At 46.4% G+C, this 21364-nt stretch overlaps 1 protein-coding gene across 1 annotated transcript in view; it reads right to left on the bottom strand.

Annotated features, from left to right (window-relative positions):
- Window positions 1-3993: 3993 nt before the first annotated feature.
- The window catches only part of LOC101545779 (zinc finger protein 26-like), a 69575-nt gene continuing 52204 nt past the window's right edge, over window positions 3994-21364 (bottom strand). The window contains exons 7-9 of the mRNA XM_055125362.1: window positions 17112-17175; window positions 5568-5651; window positions 3994-4119 (exon numbers count right to left, since the gene is read on the bottom strand). Coding sequence (XP_054981337.1) covers window positions 5614-5651; window positions 17112-17175 — 102 coding nt within the window. The 3' untranslated portion in view covers window positions 3994-4119; window positions 5568-5613. The remainder of the gene's footprint in view (window positions 4120-5567; window positions 5652-17111; window positions 17176-21364) is intronic.

The raw sequence follows: 21364 nt of genomic DNA, 5'->3' as shown, positions 1-21364 counted from the left end.
TCTTGATGGGCAACAATGATACATACATGTGTTGGAACATTAACATAAACAATGCACACACGTAAAGAAACTTTAGGGGAAGTTCCTTTAGGACATGCACCCAAGGACAGAATATCATCTGTAGGCTCCAGAACTCTAGAATCCACTCTAGATTCATCCTTGGAGATCTGCCAAAGGGTCAGATTCCTTCTAAAGGTGTATTGCCTTCTCATTTCCTTTGCAAGTAATCCATTTAAACAATTGTATTAGACTTCTTTAAAATATTTCTAGTTATTTTGCATGACCTCAGTAAGTGATAAAGGCTTTTATCTATACCCTAGATCCAGCCAAAAGGGTGGCTTTTCCTGGGAACATCTCTCTATATTTCACACTCCACATTTCTCAGGCCAGGGTAGTTATTTTCTAACTCCAACAGGGTATTTATTCAGTTACCTCTTTTTGGGTCAAGTAAGAATTTGTTACATTGACTGTGTTCTTTATTTATCATATTACTTATGGTGCTTAGGCTATCCCTTTCCAAAACAAGAGAAGCTTAATGCTTGCTCAGGTCCACCCAAGTCCCTTGCTGCGACCGCCTTTTGGGGTGAAAGGAATAAAGTGCAATGGAGGCTTATGTGTAGCACATAGGATGGATGACCAGAAGGAAATATTTTTTCGGGATCAATGAATTCCCATGTGAAAAAAGCGTCATGGAATTGGGTGTGCCTGGGGAGCACTGTATGCCTGGAATTCAATTAACCTGAACTCTCTGTGTGGGAGAAAAAACAAACACATGTGAAACTTCAGAAGCTTAGAACTATACTCCAACACGGCAGCTGTGCTTTCTGACATTTGAAACACATGAATCCAACTCTGAATGTTTTCAGAAAGTTTGCATTAAATGGTCTAACGTTTTTCAAGGCTGACTTGCAAAACTGACCAATGATCGGTCATAAGTTGTGTACATGTTTTTTCATTTCAATGAACAGACAAATTAAGTGGAGTTAACACCATCTGTAGAAAACTGAAGCACCAGTTTCCAGTGGAAATAAAAGGGGCCCAAAACTGGGTTCGGTTCTAGCTTGGTTTGATACGGGGGATTATTGTTTGAAGGCAAAACTGCATCCACAGGCTGAGATGCAGTTCAGGGGCCACAAGAGGATTCCTCTATTGCACCAATGACTTTTTTGTTCTTTCTGTTTTGTTTGCATTTAGTTTTGTTTGAATTTATTTTTGGGATGGGGTACACCCAGCAGATCTTAGGGACCTATGTTGGTGGGGCTCTGGGGACCATATGAGCTGGAAACCCAAATTTCTATCCCTGGGTAAAGCAAGTGCCCTTCACACTGCATGATGAAGTGGACAACCAACAAGTTCTTGGACAATCTGACAGTTTCTGAACTTACTGATTTTATCCCCAGTAAGGCTATGGCCCCTTTCCTCCCAGAATTAGTCTTCGAGTTCCTCACTGTCATATCCGGAGACTGTAAACATGGTGGTCGGTTGGAGTCTGAACCTCCACCTTTCTAATCCTATGCTTGGTCCACTGAGCTATCCAGCCAGCATAAAAATACTTATTTTCAATGTGTTAATCTTACCAGCTCAGTCGAATTAGATGATCCCTTTCCCAAATCAAACTGTGGCAGCGCCACATCCTGAAGCTGCGGGTGGATTTCTGAAATGAAACACAATCCACAAGGTAAGAATTAGTTGAATGCAAAGTAGCTGAACAGGCAGAGGAGGTGGAAGAACTATTTGAGGATCTCCATGAGGATCTTGGCAATCACACACTAGCTTTTTTGGGGGTTTTGTTTGTAGACCAGACCCCTGCACTCTAGGGAAACATAGGGGATGCTCCTTATTGAAACAAGGTCAGCTGATCACAAGACAAGTGCCCTCCCCACTGTTCCACAGGGCTGGCCCTGTCTACCTTTGTAATGGGTTCAATGCTTCACAATTTGAACGTAAAGGCAAAATCTTTTCTTAGTTGGTTGAGAGAGAAAATCAAGTCTGTTATTTGCCTACTGTGAAGCTGATCCCTGAGCACTGCCAAAAGTAACCCGAGGGGCTGTAGTGATGTTACACTGGGTTGTGTATTTCCTTTGGGTGGAGCTGACCCTGCTTTCATCTGGAGCATCCCACATGGTATTCTGAGCACCGAAAGAGTAATTCCTGAGTGCAGAGCCAGGAGTAACCCCAGTGCAATGCCTGGTATCACCCCTATAAAAGAAAAAAAGAAAAAGTAACCTGAGAACTGCTAGGAAAAGCCGAGTATCACAGAGCCCAAATACAAAACAAGTGAAAAATTCTTATTTTATTTGACAACCAGTGTAATGATCTGAGGGCAAAGATAAACAGGACATAGAAGGCAGAGAGTCACCCAGCTATCCTGGAAGGGGCACCCAAGGCAGTATACTGGAGGGTGTCCAGCGAGGCAGGTGAGGCACAGACAGGGGATCAAAAAGGATCTGAATCCCGTGGACTATTCTACACACATGAAAGATGAGGAAAAACGACAAAAGCAGAAACCCACGTGCACAGTTATTCTGTACTTGAAAGTCCAAGGTGAAGAAGAGCAGCGTGAGCGCAGCACAGACACCTGGATCAAGGAGCCTGAACCCCAAACAGAGTCACTTGTCTGACACGCGCTCAGGACACCCACACACTGCCAAGCAGTGGGGTCAGGGAGGATCGTCAGACACCCACCTGCATAAACATCTCTCGTCCCTGGCGTCAGGGCGACTCTTTCCAGCCAGGAGATCACCGCAGGCTTCCCCTCGGAATGCCCTGCTCCCAGAGACAAGGATCAATAACAAGGAAAAGGCAACAGGTTAATCCCATGTGTCCGTATGAAATCGGGAAAATTCCTCAAAAGGCATGAAATAGTATCACCACTTTTAATGTGCTGCAGATTACTGATTATCAGTGATATCGAGCCCAGGTTTTTATTTAAGAGTGAAATAGGAGAGACCAGATAATTGTGCAAAATATATAGTTCTGGACTCATGCGTAGGTGACATGCGATTGATGCCAGCACTGTATTTAACTTTGTCAGGTCCACACCAGAAATTATCAGGGATCACTCCTGACTCTGTACTCAGGAATCACCTGGGAAGTGCTTGGTGACCATATGGCATGCCGGGGATTGAACCTGACTCTACTTCCTCCAAAACATGCACTCCACTCTAGGTATTTCTCTGTCCTGGCACCATATGGATTTTCCTGAGTCCCTCTAAAAGTGATCACTGAGTACAGCTACCTGTGACGTATGCGATATGCCAAAAACAGTAACAACAAGTCTCACAATGGAGACGATACTGGTGCCCGCTCGAGCAACTCGAGGAGCAACGGGATGACAGTGACAGTGAGTGCAGTAAGTCCAAGAACAAAAGAAACCCCAAATTGGACAGAGATGGCACGCCCCACTGTTTTTTAAAAACGTTAAAAAAATCAACAAATCTGGACAGCACCCATCAGGTGGATATTTGCTAGGTCAAGGTCAATCCCAGTTGGATCATTACCATTCTATATGATCTGTGTTGGGGAAGATATTACAGCGGGTAGGACACCTGTGCTTTGCACAAATACGATTTAATCCCCCGCAGCCCATATGCTCCCGGAGCAAAACCAGGAGTAATTCCTGAGCATTTTCAGTGAATCCCCATAACCAAATTAAAACAAAATAAAATTCTTGAACTTGAAGGAATGGTGCAATTGTACTGGAGGTAATGCTGTGGCTATTGAATCTGGAAACAGAGCAATCATTAGCAGCCCCAGGGTCCCCGAGCACCCCTAGAAATGATCATTTAACACACAACCAGGTAGAATGTGTACTTGGCACCATAATCAAACCCAGAGAAATACAGTGAAGCTGTGTGTAAAACAAGAAGAACTTGATTTAGCACTGGAAGGAACTATTCAGATCACAGCCCCTGTTGAACACACAGACCCAGCCACACCCCAGGCATCTAAATAGGTCTGTGCTGGTAGGGTGCGCCCCATGTGACTCTCACCAACGGCCCGGAGGTGCTGATAGGTCTCCAGCATCACGTCCCTGTAGAGTTTTCTCTGAGAGGCATCCAGGCATGTCCACTCTTTTGGGCTGAAGCTCACAGCCACATCGGAAAAGGTCACTATGTCCTGAGCAGACAGAAACAGGAGATGGGAGAGAGTGCCAGTCACCACTCTGTTTTCACAGCCATGAGGATGGCACTAGAGGGGCTCAGGACATCTCCCCTGTTCCTTCGGGAAGGATAAGCCACTAGGTACATTTCTGGCTTATGGTCCCAAGAAATCAGTCTAAAGCAGCTAGGTCTGCAGCAATGAGAAGGTGCTACTCTAGAAGGTTCCTGGAGGTGATGGACTTACACAGACACTCTGTGGCAAAGCCCAGCACCAGTGGACGAGCGGTCCCAGCACTGCAGAAGAGTAAGACCTGAACACATGCCAAGCAGGACTGAAAAGAAGCAACAGCATGGAGTGCCGAGCAATAGGACAGCTACTAAGGCCTTTGTCTTGCCAGTTGCTGGCCTGGGTTTGATCCTCGTCATCCCATATGATCCCCTGAGCACCGCCAACAGCCATTGTGAGTGCAGAGCCAGGAGTAACCTGCAACTGAGCATCACTGGGTGTGACCCAAAAAGTAAAAAATAAAAGGAAGCAACACTAGGTTGGACCAAAACACTAGACACGCCCTGCCCTATGATACATCTCACATTACTGTTCTAGGAATGAGGTGATACACAATGTCTAGTCAGAAAGTCAAAGCAATGGGTTGGAAATATGTGCCGGTAGGACTCTGAACTCACAATTCGGGGCTGGGCCAAATCCCTTTAGAAGGAGGTAAAAGTTACTTGACCCACAAGAACTCAGTCGGCCCCAGAGAAGTTCTGATCGCTCTCACTGGGAATGGTGCAGGCTCAAAACGAAACAAAAAGCAGTGTTTTAACCCAAGACTGTGGTGGAGCAGGCAAGGCTCTCCAGAGTGGGAAAATAAAATAGGGGAATTGCAAATTATAGGATCTGCAGTCAGGTGCCAGCAACCCTGGGGTCCATGATGCCCTTCAGGTGTGAATCCCAAGCTCTTCTTTTAGAAGCGTTGAGCACCTCCACTGAGGCAAAAAAAAAAAAAAAATACGAAAGGAAACAAAGCAGAGGGCTGGAGTAAGAGTACAGTGGGAACGTGGCAATAACTATTTTTGATAAAGGTCCCCCAAGCACTGCAGGTGCAATGTCAGAATGGGTAATTCCAAGAATCACAAGGTGTGGCCCCCACTACTAACCACTCCCCCAACCAACAAAAAAGGCAAAAACCCAAGAAGTCAGACTTGCCCATCATCCATAAGGCCCAGGAGACCCGGACTGACAACTGACCACTAAACTGGGAGCCTTTCTTGAGAGCCACCAGGTGCGCTCCAATGCAAACACAGAAAACCAAATGAACATGAACAAAAGTGGTCACAGACAGTAGAATGGGGCACTCCAACCGAAGCCACATCGCACATCTCCTTTTGAAAGGACTCCCAGATAGTCCACCCTGGAGGCCTGTGCGCTCCTGTCACTGTAGAGCCTCATCGCATCTCTCCTACCTGTGGACAGTGTGTCAGATGGAGCAACACCATCTTCTTCAGGCTGTTATTCTTGAGGATCCCCACTGAAGCTTTGACAAACACCTGCAGAAGTCAAAGTTGTGAGCACCAGAGACGAGCAAAACTAATATGACCCTGACCAGAAGTCCCTGCACTGGATCCAGAAACGATCTGATCTGACTGGCTTCTCCCTTGTGATCAGTTCACAGAAACACCCAGATGCTCCTTCCTCTTTAGGGGATGCAGAAGCATATTTGAATCTGGGCTGACCATTGCTCTCAGGGAAGGCAAGGCAAGCACTGACCTGCTGTGCTGTCTCTCAGGCCCCTGGGTCCACTCTAAGAGAAAATGCTATAACATCTAAACAGAAACCTAGCAGAACAGATAAAAATTAGTTTCTGGGGCCTGAGTGAAATCAAATCTGATACAGCATTTGCATTACATGCAGCTGACTCTGGTTTGAACCCCACATACCATCAGATCCCCCAACTCTACCAAGAGTGATTCCTGAGCAGACAGTCAGGAGTAAGCGAGGAGCAAAATTGGCTGAGACTAATAAACAAAAGAAACCAATTTAAAAAACTTATGTACTATGTACTAACAATGTATTAAATTGAAAAAAAGTTCTATACTACGGAGAACCAAGAACATCTTATTTCATAACTGCCTGGACGTTAACCAGTGTAGAAGTTCTTTAATGATATCCACAGACACAGCACAAAGCAGGGGGTGCTTGCCTGGCACATGCTCGACCCACTTTCAATTGCAGTCACCTCAAAGGGTTCTCAAGCTATACATAAGGGGATCAGTGAGCACAGAGCTTGGAGTAACACCTGAGCTCACCAGGCATGAAAAACAACCAAATATAAGTCACTTTTTTTTTTTTATAAGACTTGACCTATAGTCTACTGACCATTAACTAGGCTAGCAGTAGTACGTAGTAGTAATAGTAGTAGTAGTAGTAATAGTAGTAGTAGTAGTATGGTATTTCTAAATTTATATACTGTGACACACTGGTCCTTCATTGCAGTAGTGCAGACTTTAAAGAGGAAACTTATTAGAAAAATAATCATACATTTTCTTCCATGCTAACATTTATACTTAGTACTAAGTATAACTAAGGGCGGGAGCAATAGCACAGTGGGTAAGGCATTTGCCTTGCAAGCAGTTGACCCGAGTTCAATTTTTCCATTCCTCTCAGAGAGCCTGGGAAGCTATTTTAGTATTCAATATGACAAAAAAGTAACAAGTCTCACAATGGAGACATTACTGGTGTCCGCTCGGGCAAATCGATGAGCAATGGGATGAGAGTGAAAGTCTGCTAGGGTACTTGCCTTGAAGGGCTGATCTAGGTTCTGTCACTAGCACCCCACTAGGTACCAGAAACAGCAACTACAAGGTCTGGCCCCAAATCCAACAGAAAAAAAAGGTATTTTATGCTTCAACTCCTCCCAGTCAGTTTGATACGGCACAGGTTTGGGGTTTGGAGACACAAGTAGCAAAACTTTGGGCCGATTATTGGTGGTACTTGAGGGCACTGCATTTTGCTGGAGATTGTACCGTGGCAGGCTGCTTGCAAGGCCAGGGCCTGCATTTCTGGCCTCTCTCTGACCCCAGGAATTCTAATTCTATGTAAATCTTGTGAACCTTGTGAGAAGGACACAGACGGGCATGAAGGGGGACAACGATGAGTCTCAGGTGTTAGAGGCCACGGCAGGGCTGCTGACACCGAGGAGCTCCCGATGTGACCCTGAGCTGGAAGTACAGGCTACAAATCAAAAGTTTTGAATTGCCAGCAGGGGCCAGGAAGAGAGACCAGTGGGCAGGGCACTTCCCATGCATGCAACAGACTCAACTCTACACCCTGAATCTCCGAGGAATGATCCCTGAGCACTGCTGCTTTGGCAGACCCCCATCTCCACTCCCAACCACACCTAGCTCAATCAAAGAGGAAGTTATCTGCCAACAGCAGAGGTGTGAAATCCAGGGACATAGTCTCAAGGTTCAGTTCAGAGGTTTGATTATCTTTTGCAGCCACACTCAGCAGAGCTCTGAGCTTAAAGGCCAGGTTTTCAGAGTGCACGATTTGACTCAGGTTTTGGTATGTGACTTTGCATAAGAAAAAGGAGAGGAAAATTACATTTGGTCTAAAAGCTTCATGCTGATAGCATAGAAATTTGTTCAGTCTCCAACTCCTTCTTTTAATCCTGATAGAGTCTTGTTGAGTAGATTACAAAATGTTTACATATACAAACTTCCAAGGAAGGTAGGAATGAAAGGGTACACCTGGCTGCACTGGATGTAGGCCAGCTGGAAGTCCTGGGGCCTTCCCTGGTATTCACTATTCACTGGTAGCCTAAACACAGAGCAGCCAGTGGCCCTCAAGCACTGTCAGGTGTGGCCCCAAATCCCACCCCATCTGGTCCCCGAGTAGTAAGACAGACCCAGGGAGAGGAGCTCAGAGGGCTGAGCAACTGCTTTACCGTTGGGGATACAACATGGCTCCCCTGTATCCAGAGACACATTGACAGAGGGGCAGTCCCTGACCATTATAAACTCATAGAAAAATGGGGAAAACCAACAACAAGAAAAACAAAAATAGTGGTAAAATCCAACCCCCCCCAAAGGAAGTTCAAAGAATGCTCAGATGTCAAGACAAATTCTGGAATCCTGGAGACTTTTACATTGAGGTCGGGCGCTGTTGTGGTTTGAGCCACACACTCAGAGCAACCTATAAAATGCGGGATAACAAAGGTAAGGCAAGCGCCTACCTGCATTTCTAACACTCTAGCTCATCATTAATTTTTGATAGTTTTTTTTTTATTTCTGTGCCACTTCTGGAAGTGTTCAGAGGACACTGTGAGTTGCAGGGGTCAAACCGAGTTCTGCCAAATGGAAAGCATACCTGCTGTACTATGACTTGTGCCCTTTATTTATTTTCTTTTTTTTTTATTTATTTATAGGGACACAGAAGGAGACGATGGCTCTGGGGATTCTACAGGATGGTGGGCATCGAACCTAGTCAGCAAGTGCAAGACAAACACCCTCCTAGCTGTAGCTCTGCACACACCCTTAGAATGAGACACTTAAAAAAAACCTGTCCACCTGGTCCCTAGAAACCCCATTTCTGCAAATATTCACCAGAACAGAAGGGGGCGCCCATGGCCTGAAAAAGATGAACACTGGGGATGAGATGGTGCTCAAAAACCTGGCAGATAAAGCAGAAAACTTTTTTTTTTTCTGGAGGAAAATAAAATCATAGAGGTTAGCAGAGGTAGTACAGTTGATAGGATGCTTCTCATCAAGCAGCTAATTTGGGTTCAATTTTCAAAAGCCCATGGTTTCCCACCCAGCACTTCCAGGAACATGCCTGAGCTCAGATCCAAGTGTAAGTAAGCCCTGAGCACTGTGCTGTGGCCCCAAAACAGCAATTAAAAAACAATAAGAAATTCAAAATTTCCTGAACAAAGGGGCTGAAGATAATAGTAAAGTGGATGAGGTGCTTGTCTTGCAAGCGTCCTACTTGGGTTTCATTACTGGCATCCCACGAGGTTCCTGAGCACTGCCAGGAGTGCTGCCTGAGTGCAGAGGCAGGAGAAGTAAACCCACCCTGATGCATCCCCCCACCTCTACTCTGTGTTCTATAAAAGTTCTGTATCTGCCCAAGCCCCCAAAATTTACTGCATGTGTTAAAACGTGGAAATCAAAAAGCTCCGTGACATGGTTTTGAATCCCAAGCACGTGAAAAATGAGCCTTCGCCCCCCACCATCCTAGGGCAGGCGGCTCCTAGACTGAGAGGGCGTTTGCTTGCACGCACCTGACCCGCTTTGCTCCCTGGTTTCCCATAGGATCCCCTGACTACCAACAGGAGAGATCCCTGAGTGCAGAGTCAGGAGTGACCCCAGAACAGTACTGGCCGTGGCTCAAGGAGATATTTCTTTTGAAGCAAAGAAGGTGCCACCAGGTCCCTTTGATGAGAAAAATGGACACTTTAGCCCCGTCTGTACTCAGCCTAAGGAATGAAAGGCGGCCAGCAAAGGGCCAGCCTGGGGACACTCCAGAAGAATCCCCACCCCACCCCTGTGACCGCCAAGGATGCTGCAAGTGTCCCAGCTATGGAACTAACCTGGCAGTGGCTGCACGCGGCCCCTCAGATCTGGGGGACACTAAGGCTCCCTCTGGCCGACACTTTCTCTATGGTTGGGGCTGGAGGAAAGGTCAGCGGGAAGGACACTGGCCTCAAATCCCGACACCCCATGTGGGCCCCGAACCCCCAGGAGCTAAAGAAGCTGGATTAGTCCCTAAGAAACACTGGATTTGACCCTCAAGCACGATTACATCTACATTTAAAAAGGCTGGGGCTGGAGCAATAGCAAAGAGACTAGGGCGTTTGCCTTGCACGCAGCCAACCCAGGTTCAATTTCCAGCAACCCATACGGTCCTCTGAGCACCGCCACGGGTGATAAAGTGCAGAGCCAGGAGTAACCCCTGTGCAATGCCAGGTGTGACCCAAAAAGCAAAACAAAACAATAAAAAGAAAAATTGGTTATTTTCCGTTGTTCCTAACTTTAAAACCAGCTTCTCCATTCAAACTCCTTCTCTTGCACGACCACGTGCCTCCTCTACGCAGCCTGGATCTTTTATTGCGGCCCGGGGAGAAGCTCAGGGCTCATCCCTGGTGGTGATCCCAGGACCCAGTAGGGTCCCGGGGGTAGAACCCTGTCGGTTGCATGTAAGTCCAGCGCCCTCCTCACGGGACGAGCGTCCCCTCTTATGCGTTATTAGAAATAAGTTCTCCTAGTAAAAACTCCCTTGTTTCCATAAAAGTCATTGAATAAATGAGATAAACCTTCCGGCAGAGGCACCCGGTGGGTCCGGGGTGAGGAGCCGCCACTCCCGGCCACATTTTCGGAGCGACCCCATAGACCCCGCCGCCCACAAGGCAAAGACTGCGCGAGGTTTTGGGCGCTCGGAGCGACCACCTAGCGGCCGGCATGGAAAAACCCCTGTTCCCCCTGGTACCTCCTTCCCTGCGGCTCTCCCGCTCCTCACCTCAGCAGCAAAGTCAGCAGAAAGGGCAGAAACGCACTTCAGCCCGGAATGCGGAAAACTCCTAGGGAAACAGGGCTGGATTCCGTGACGTCACTGCACTTCCGGTCGGAGCTTTAAAGGGCCAGGATCCTAGTTGTCCAGTCCAGGAATGTTAATGTTTTCCCCGGTTTTGGGGTTGGATCAGCCAGGAATAATTCTCGAGCACAGAGCCAGATGTAAGCTCTGAGCATCTTGGGGTGTTTTCTCTCTTCCTACCCCCTCAAAACCAGAAAACAACTAAAAATAACCCCCAAATGAAAACTTCATGGGTCAAAACTTCTCGCGGAGCCGACCACTCCTCCGAAAAGGCCCCGCCCATCACAGCAGCCAATGAAAATGACAGATAGCAACAGGGTCTCTTGCTTTTAGGGGGCTGTAGCCATGTCCCCGAACATGAATCTGCAGATTTTACAGCATCTATGTCAAGTATAAAAGCTTCAGGACAGCGCTCAGCGAAGCCCATGACAGGAGTGTTGGCCGGTCAAGCACCCGCCCTTAGCAGTACCCGAACCCAAGGGCCGTGTTCAGACCCACTTGCACCCGCCGCTGCCCCATCGCAGAGCTGGAGGTGATAGTGGCAGCATGGGGGGACCCCAGGATCAAGCACTCACACCGGGATCCCTGCGCTCCGGCACAGTCCCCACTGCACCCCTCAAAGCTCTTCATTCTCCTTAAACCTCTACCACGCCTAGAAACCTCCTGGATATGGGGGCACCAGTGAAAAACAAGCTCAAAAGAGCCCCCCAAGCTGGCGTGGCCCAGCTTCACACAGTGCAGATGCAGATATGAGCAGGTGCGGGAAGCACATGGGCGGTTCACTTTGTCCTGCAACACAGTGGGCCTTTAGAGTCCCCCTGCCACATTGGGCCACCACTTTATCCTTTATTCACGTGACTAATGGGGGCCTGAGCAATTGAATTTGTCCCTGATTTTTAAAAAATGCACCACGAAGGACCCTGTATGTTAGGTGATTTTTTTTTTTTTTTTTGCTTTTTTGTGTCATACCCGGCAGTAAACATAGGTCAGTCCTGGTTCATGCACTCAGCAGTTACTCCCTGCAGGGTTAGGGGACCATATGGGATGCTAGAAATTGAACCGGTATGGCAGCATAAAAGGCAAATGCCCTCCTCCCTGTGCTCCAGCCCCTAAGGGATTTTTTAAACTCAATGAACAGGCACAAGTGGAAATAACTCCCTCTGCAGAAACCTAACACACCAACTCCTTCAGAAAATAGGGTTAACAAATGAACAGAAAGTTTCTCAAGGAAGAAATACAAATAGCCAAAAGACACATAAAAAATGCTTTTCATAACAAATCATCAGGGAGAAGCAGATCAAAACAACTCTGAGATACCACCTCACACCACGGAGACTGGCACACATCCAAAAGAGCAAACGCAACAAGTGTTGGCGTGGATGTGGGGAGAAAGGGACCCTTCTACACTGTTGGTGCGAATATTAACAGGTTCAACCCTTTTGGAAAACTCTATGGATGCTTCTCAAAACATAAGAAATTGAGCTCCCATTTGACTCAGCAATATCACTTCTGGGAATATATCCTGGAGAGTCAAAAAAGTATGGTTGAAATGACATTTGCCTTTATATGTTCTTCGCAGTATTGTTTACAATAGCCAGAATATGGTAAAAACCCAAGTGTCCAAGAGCAGATGACTGGTCAAAGAAATTTGGGTACATCTACAAAAGGGAATACTATGCATCTGTTAGAAAAGATGAAGTCATGAACTTTGCTTGTAAGTGGATCATGGAAAGTATCATGCTAAGTGAAATGCGTCCGAAAGAGGCAGACATAGAAAAATTGCACTCATCTGTGGAATATAAAATAGAAGAAACAGAGATTAACATCCAAGATTGTAGGATGACATTACTTTGCCCTTTCCCTCCTTGCCACAAGTAGCTTTTCCCGGTTTTACCCAGAGTTTAGGCTTACCCCAGTCTCACCCATCAAGGTGTTCCCGAATCTCTCCCATCCCTCTGTTTAGCTATAATCACTTCTCCATGTTCTCTTCCCCAAAACAGTTAATCCACGGCTTTCCCTTAATCTGACTGATAATTTGCAAGGTCAGACCTTCCTAGGATACTGAATTTATATTATATAAGTTAATATTGCCTTTCTCCTCTTCTTGTGCCTTTTGAATAATTTACTTTAAAGCTATGTCTGTTTTGATATGTCTGTTTTGTATAGACACAAGAAGACAATATTATGTTTTTATAACTTGGGAATTAATTGGCCTCGAATATTATTCCCTCCCGGGCCTCTGCTTTCTCCACTTAAGCCTCAGTTGCCCTCAGTTCCTAGCACCCCAAAGTAGGGTCCCCGACGTGGGACAGGAAGGATCCAGGGCAAGTGGTGAGTTATGTGCTACCCTGGCATCGAGATGGGCCTGGCCAAAGTGCCTAATTCTTAACTATAAGTTAAGAGCTTGATCATAGACAAATGCTGTCATGATCCAATAGTAATTATGAGACTGGGACCCTGCCAGGGATAGGAAAGACTGATCTGGCCTGAGCACTGTAGTCTGAGATTGAGATGGCCCCAGGAGAGCAATTCTATAGGCTTTACTGCATCTCTTATTGTGTCCATACAAAATGATTAATATTATGAATTCTTATATGTTTGCTGGCTGAGGAGAAGAGAAACACATTCATGGGACTCCGCCCTTGGGTGGATCCTCCTGCTGAAAGAGAATTAAGTCCTAGGAGAAGCATCCCCTAAGGGAAAGGAACCTTACCCTATTGATGGGGACCACACCTATGTGTATGCCCCAACCCCCTCATGCTGTGGAGATTTAACTAGGCTGTAAGAGTGGGTTGAGGGGGCCAGATCCACGAGCCAGATCCACGGGGCAGATCCACGGGGAGAGATACAGGAGAGCGGGAGAGAAGTGGAGGGAGAGAATGAAATAAATGGATCGAGCAACCAGTTTGGCCTTCCTTCTTCCTTCCGTCGCCTGTCCTCGACTGACAGCACACACAGCGGTTCTGGGGCACCGGACGCGGGCGGTGAGACAGAGCCGCCTAGAGAGCCCGAGAGTGCACTCGCCCCTCGGCGAGCCTTAGTTTCTTACACAAGATTAGTAGAAATTAGTACCAGGAGGTTTGCTCCGTGACTTCGAAGGCGGCCTCACATGCTGGGGGAAAAGGCAGCTCAGATAGAAAAGGGAACACGAAGTAAAGTGGTTGGACGACCTGCTCAGGATAGGAGCTGCATGCTGAAAGTAGACTACAGATTGAACATGATGGCCACTCAATACCTCTATTGCAAACCATAAGACACAAAAGGAGAGAGAGAGAACAAAAGGGAATGCCCTGCCAAAGAGCGGGGTGGGATGGGAGGGGATGTGATTGGGGTGGGAGGGATACTGGGAATATCAGTGATGGACAATGGGCCCCGGTGGAGGGATGAGTTCTCAAGCATTGTATGACCGAAACACAAGCACGAAAACATGTAAATCTGTAACTGTACCCTCATGGTGATTCACTAAATAAAAATGAAAGCTAACACACTATTCCAAGAGAAAATAAAATAGACTCGAGAAAGGGTTTGGTTCAAACTCAATGTGGAGTGTCTGATGCATGCGTTGAAGGCAAGACTGCATCCGCACAAAGCTGAGACAAATCACAGAGGCCTTTGAAAACATCTCAACATAAATGCATGGCCCTCAGATTAATACATGTGTTTTTCTTTTGGGTCACACCTGGCGATGCACAGGGGTTATTCCTGACTCTGCACTCAGGAATTTCTCCTGGCAGTGTTCAGGGGACCATATAGAACGCTGGGAATCGAACCCGTGTTGGCGACGTACAAAGCATTTACCCGCTGTGCTATCACTCCAGACCTTCAACACATATTTTTGGTCCTTTTGTTTTGTAGTTTGTATTTTTAGAGCCACACCAGGCAGTGCTCAGGGACAATTCTGGAGGGTCCTCAGGGTCCAAATGGAGTCTGGGAACAGACTGTCCATCCTCATGCAAAGCAATGTCCTCACTGCAGTATCACTAGTGCTCTTAAACCAGTCTTTTTTTTTTTAAATTTTGAGTCACACCCTGCGACAATCAGGGGTTACTCCTGGTCTGCACTCAGGAAATACTCCTGGTAGTGCTGAGGGGACCATATGAGACTCCGGTAATAAAACCCAGGTCAGTTGCATATAAAGCAACGTTAGTACACACTGTACAATCACTCCAACCCCAAATTAGTTATTTTGAAACAATTACAGATTCAATCAAATAAAATATCACATTTTTGATACAGAAAAAATGGAAATTTTTTTAGGTTTTCAGCAGTGATTTCACCACCCAATGAAGCGAAGGGCCTTTACCCCAAGCATTAGGTTCTAGATTTCCTCTCTTCAGTGCCCAGTCCTCCACCTTAAAAGTGACATTGTTGGCCCACTGAGTATCGTGCCAGCATAATATCTGTTCCATATTTGCAAATTTGACCAGCTCACTCATACTCAGTGTCCCCATTCCCAAATCAAATTGCTGCAAGGCCAAAACCTGAATCGGTGGTTTGAGTTCTGAAATCAAATGCAATACACAATATCAGAATTTGTCTAAAGAAACGTAGTTGAATCAGGCAGTGTGGGTGGAGGACATCTAGATGGTTCTGACGATCCAAACAGGCCCACAGCAAACAGAAGATCTGATGAGAGGATCACTTAGAGCAGCTGGCAATCCACACAAGATGTTCAGGTTTTGCTTTTTGACCAGACCTGGTGATGCTCAGGCCATGTATGGGATGCAGGTTATTGAAATGGGCTGGCAGAGTGCACAGTAAGCACATTCCCCACTGTACTATTACTCAGGCCCAAACTAGATTTGGTACGGTGGCTCACTCATTCACTGCAGGCTAACATTGCTTTGTCCTTTTTCCCTTGAAACAGGGAGCTTAGGTTTATTGGGTTATACCCAACACAGTACTCCTGAGTCACTCGCATACCCTCGTTTATTTGTATCCTCTTCTCTGTGCTCTCTTCCCAAACCAATGAATCATTTTTTCCCCCAATTCAGATTTGATAACCTGTGAGGTCAGATTCTTTTAAGGACACTGAACTTGTAAGTTAAATATTACTTTTATCCTTCTCTTATGTCTTTTACATAGTTAACTTTAAAACACTGTCTTTTTTGCATAGACACAAGAAGATAGTTAATATTATGCTTTTGTAATTTGGGAGTCAATTGACTCTGAATAATATTCACTCCTGGATATCTGTTTTCATGACTTAAGCCATGGTTTCTCTTAGTTCCTAGCACCCCATAAGCAGGGTTCCAATCAGGGACTGCAAGGACCCTGGGCAAGCTATGAGCTACCCTGGCATCGAAATGGGCCAGGCCAAAGTGCCACAATACTTAACTATAAGTCAAGAGCATGGTCATGGACAAACTGTCATGACCCAAAAGAGATAACTGAATAAGGAGCCTGCTGGGGTTGGAAGACTAACCTGGCCTGAGGACTGTGGTCTGGAATCTATAGTGAGATGTCCTCGGGAAGAACCAAACTTAATGCTTGATATATCTCTTACCGTACTCATACAAAATGGCATTCCCAGAAATATTAGAAGTAAATTTACTACAACTATTTAAGTGGATTACTAGCTGAAGAAAGAAGGAAGCAACACACCCTGGATGGAATCCCGTCCTTGAGCAGATCCCCTAGTAATCTGGAGTAATTGACTTAGATAAGATTTTGTCTTTGAGTTCATATCCTGGAGGAGTGGCCTTACCTCTGTTGATTGGTTAATATTCAACACCACCTCTGTATCCCCACCCTACATGATTTCAATATAAAGTAGGCTGTGTAAAAGTGGGAGGGGAGAAGCAGAGAGAGAGAGAGAGAGAGAGAGAGAGAGAGAGAGAGAGAGAGAGAGAGAGAGAGAGAGAGAGAGAGAAGCAGGAGAACCAGAGGGGAATGAATATGACACTGGAATAAACTGCAATTGATACCAACCACCTGGCCCTCGTACCTTCCTTTGCCTGCCTATCACCATCAGTGGCCCCAGTGTGGGGGAAGCAGCACGAGACCTCTGAACACAGGTGGTGAGGGGGAAAGCGGCCGGCAAGGCCCTACTTTCACATATTATTTTTTGAATATGCACAATTCACTACAGAAAGAAGCAGATGATATTTTGCAGGCACCGCAACACTGTAGGTAGTGCAGCCAGGCTGGTAAGGCACAGATGGGGGGGGGGGGGGACCAAGGGCTGTAAACCTTATAGACTGGCACATCAGGATGAATAATGACAATGCCAAGAAAGTAAAGTTCAGGGTCATTCTTGAGGGAGAGTCCAGACAAGGCAATAGAAGTGTGAGAGCAGCACAGAGGCCTGAATCCAGGAGTCTGAGGCCCACAGGGTCAGCAGCTAATTTCCCATGCGCTCAGGGCACCCCAACACTGCCCAGGGCCCAAGCCATGCAGTGTCCTCAGACACTCACCTGAACACACGCCTGAGCTCCTCCTCCCAGCCAGGAGATCACTGAAGGCATCACCCAGGATGTCCTGTCACCACAGAAATAAAATAACAGACTAGTGACAAAGATTCTGTTGTAATAGTTCCTAACATCCAACAAGAGGGTGTTCTGATATGGCTCTTGGAAGGAAGTGGGGAGAGCCGCAATGCTACTCAGTATCAAAAAGGGACAGTCTAGTACAAAGCATCAAAGCACAGTCTTGATGAAAGTCTTATGACTTAAGGAACAGGACCCCCAAGGAGAAGGAAAAGCTGAACAGCCTAAAACTTAGTCTGGGATTTACGGTAAAAATCTTGTTTACCCTTAGGGCATCACTTGCATTTGGTCCAAATAATTGCAAGTATTAATAAGAAATAAACTTAATTGTTGAATATGTAAAACTAAAGAAAAATAAACACCATAGAGATGTCAGAAAAAATGTCTTCTTGAGTTAATCCCCCCAAGATAATTGGCTCCATTGCAATACTTTATGTCTGAAAATGACCCTCACACATTGCTTCTCGGCCTTTTGCCTAAGATCAAGTATAAATTTCCCTGAAACCCAAATGCAGTCCTGTATCTCAACCCTCTTCAGATGTTCTGTAATATACTTTCAGCTTTGCATTAAATTGGCCATTTTTTAAAAAATTTTTATTATATCACCATGTGGAAAGTTACAAAGTTTTCAGGTTTATGTCTCAGTTATACATTATTCAAACACCATCCCTTCACCAGTGCCCATATTCCACCACCAAAATCCCAAGTATACCCCCCGTCCCCCACCCCAACTGTATGACTGATGAATTTCACTTCATTTTTTCTTCACCTTGATTACGTCCCATATTTCAACACAAAACTCACTATTGTTTTGGGAGTTGTGCCCCCAAACAAGATAGCCCTACTAAGGAAGCATTTGATAATTGGTTTGTCATTAAAAGATTGTATATTTTCAGTTTTTAGAAAAGGTTGTTGGCCCGGATTCGGGTCCGGAGCATTTCTACGGCCGCGTTGCTCACCAGACTGCCTGGCCTCTTCTCTGTTGAAGGTGGGAAGATGGCGCCGAGGGTGGGTCGAGGGCGTGACTTCCGGCGACCGGGACCATTTGGAGTTTGGGCAGGCGCTGCCCCACTCCAGTGCCCCCCCGCGGCTCGGATGTGTTCCAGTCCCGCAACCCGGAGCCGTGTTAGTTGCTGCTCAGTGTCGCCAGGGTTCCATCTGGAGAAGGTGTACCAGCTGTACCTCCTCCGTCTGGATCCCTGGTGTTGTTGGCCCGGATTCGGGTCCGGAGCATTTCTCCGGCCGCGTTGCTCACCAGACTGCCTAAATTGGCCATTTTGATCATCAATCTGTGGTCCCCTCTCTCTATATTCCTCCACTGGGGACCCCACCCAAAAAACTCACAGGGACCCTATGGGATGCCGGGAATTGAGCCCATGTCCATTGCTTACAAGAAAATCACCTTTCCTGCTCTACTATCACTTTACGCCCAGCTCCACATGGATTCTCTTGAGCCCCTGTCAAAGTTATCACTGAGGGCTGTAAACCCAAGAGTTTAATAAGTCCAAAAATGGCCAAAGATGGCAAGATATCCCAATTAAAAAAAGTATCCAGACAGACAGCACAGGAATGCAGCACTTCCCTTGCTCATGGCTAATCCAGCTTCAATTCCCAACATTCTCTAGGCTCTCTCAAGCCGGCCAGGAATGATCCCTGAGTGCAGAACCTAGGAGCAAACACTAAGTTCTGATGAATTCTCCCAAGCATCATTCAAGTAACCCTGAGCACTGAAATAGAGCAGCGTCTTAAAGGACGAGCCAAAGAAATAAATGAACTGTGGTGGGAGAGATATTACAGCGGGGAAGCAAATGTGCAGCCCACACATACTGTGGGCAGCTCAGACGGTCCCAGAGCACAGCCAGGAGTAATTCCTAAATACATAGCCAAGAATAAAACGTGAGCATTGTCATGTGTTATCCCAAAACCAAATTAAAAGAAAAGAAAATAAAATTTTTTAAAAAAGTATATAAATTTTTAATTAGTGAATCACCATGATGGTACAGTTACAGATTTACATATTTTCAGACTTGTGTTTCCCTCATACAATGTTCGGGAGTCCAACCCTCCACCAGTGTCCTTTCTGCATCACCAATGAACCCAGTATCCCTCCCACGCCCCAATCCCATTCCTCCCACCCCACCCTGCCTCTGTGGCATAGTGTTCCATTTTGTTCTCTCTGTCCTTTTGGGTGTTGTGGTTTGCAATAGGGGTATTGAGTGGCCATCGTGTTCAGTCTCTAGTCTACTTTCGGCATGCATCTCCCTTCCCACGCGGGAATCTCCAATCACATTTTACTTGGTGTTCGCTTCTCTATCTGGGCTGCCTCTTCCCACAGCATGTGAGGCCAGCTTCCCAGGCATGGAGCCAACCTCCTTGTACTATATACTACTATTCTTGGGTGAAGAAAACAAAATTCTTGAACTTGATGGCATGTTGCAATTGTACTGGGGGTAAGGCACCAACCGCTGAAGCCTGCAACCAGGTTCAATAATCAGTAGCCCCAGCGTGCCTGAGGACTCCGAGGAGCAATCATTTAGCACAGGGAGCTGGAGTGTAGGCTTGATCCAGAACAAAAGCAAAAGCTAATCACCAAAACACACAGTGAAAGGTATAGTTCAAGAAGTAAATTGATTTAGAAATGTAAGGAAATATTCAGATCACGATCCCTGTTGAACACACATGCTGCAGACACTCAGGAGTTCATGAGGTCTCTGTGGGCAGGGCGTTCCTCATACCATACGTCTCTCACCGATAGCCCACAGGTGCTGGTAGGTCTCCAGCATCATGTCTCTGTAGAGCTTTCTCTGAGAGGCTCTACAGAGCTCCATGAGGATCATAGGTTGTGACCCTTAAAGCAAAAAGAAAACAAAGGGAGAAAAAAAAGACAGGAGAAAGAATAAAAGCTCTGAACCTCCCTGAAGCCCCGATCCTTATGGCTGAACCAGGAACAATTGAAAATGAAATGTTCTGCCCAGTAATTTTAAGCCCCAACTACATGAAAAACACAGCCAGTCCCCCGTCTTTCACCAGACAGCGGGATGAGTATATGTCTTCATGAGGCTGACCAGGGCATGGGGGACACTGGCCACTGCCAGGAGTGACTCCTGAGTGAAGGGTCAGGAGTGACTTCTGAACACCGCCAGGTGAGGTCCAAAACTTCTACCACAAAAGGAAAAAGAATGAGCCCCAAGGACTCCTTGATGAGGGAAACCTTTTATAATTGACTCCATTTAAAACCGCCTAAGACATGAAAGGTGGCCAGGTGAGCTCGTGATGTAGGTAGGCCAGCCTGGGGATATTCCAGGGATGACCCCATGCCCTACCGCTAGTGACTGCCCCTGGGCTCCAGGTGTCCCTGCAACGGAGCTAAAACCGTGGTGGTCACACATGTTCCATGAGATCTGCTGGCAAACTGGGGCTCCTTCTGGCTCTGACACTTTTTCTTTGGTTGGGGAACAGAATGGTAAGTCAGCGTGGAGGACGCTTGACTCCTGTCCTGACACCCCATGGGGTCACCTGAGGCAGGAGTGAGCCCTGAGCAATGCCGGGTATTGCCCTGAAACACAATTAAAAACAAATTTAAAAAGAAAACACTTTTTGTTTTGTTTGTCCTTATTTTCATTGTTTCTGAAACTTCCCGAATGCAATTTAGAGCTGACCGCTGAAATAGAGCTGTTAACGACTGGATTCCACAGGACATCAAAAGACTGCGTGGCCAGCAACCTACAAGATGGTCAGACTTCATTGGCAAAACCTTGAAAAAATGGTTTCAGGCTCTTTGTGTTGCTGGAGCGAGCAGATACTACTGGGCTACACTAGCATGCGACAGGGACGAATGGAGACGTTACTGGTGCCTACCCTAGCAAATTGAAGATCCATGGGATAACAAGTGCTACAAATAATTTGTGTACTCAATTCTTTCAGGGACCCCCTCCACTGGTGATAAGGTAATGAATGGTAAGGACTTATTCCTGACTCTGTGCCCAGGGATCACTCCACACTGGGCTCAAGAACCCTCTGGGATACTATGAATGAAACTTGGGCCAGCAATTTCCCAGCTGGAACATTTCTCTGAGCCACAATGTTTGTTTATATCTCACTGAACTTCCAGTTCTTGATTTGCTTCACCTGTTCTTATTCACAGTTATAGGAGTGAGGTGAAACTAAGTCAACCACGTGGA

Source organism: Sorex araneus, chromosome 2 (genome assembly GCF_027595985.1).
Source record: "Sorex araneus isolate mSorAra2 chromosome 2, mSorAra2.pri, whole genome shotgun sequence".
Lineage (NCBI taxonomy): Eukaryota > Metazoa > Chordata > Mammalia > Eulipotyphla > Soricidae > Sorex > Sorex araneus.
The sequence above is the reverse complement of the archived record's forward strand: the minus strand, read 5'-3'. Positions and strand labels throughout refer to the sequence as shown.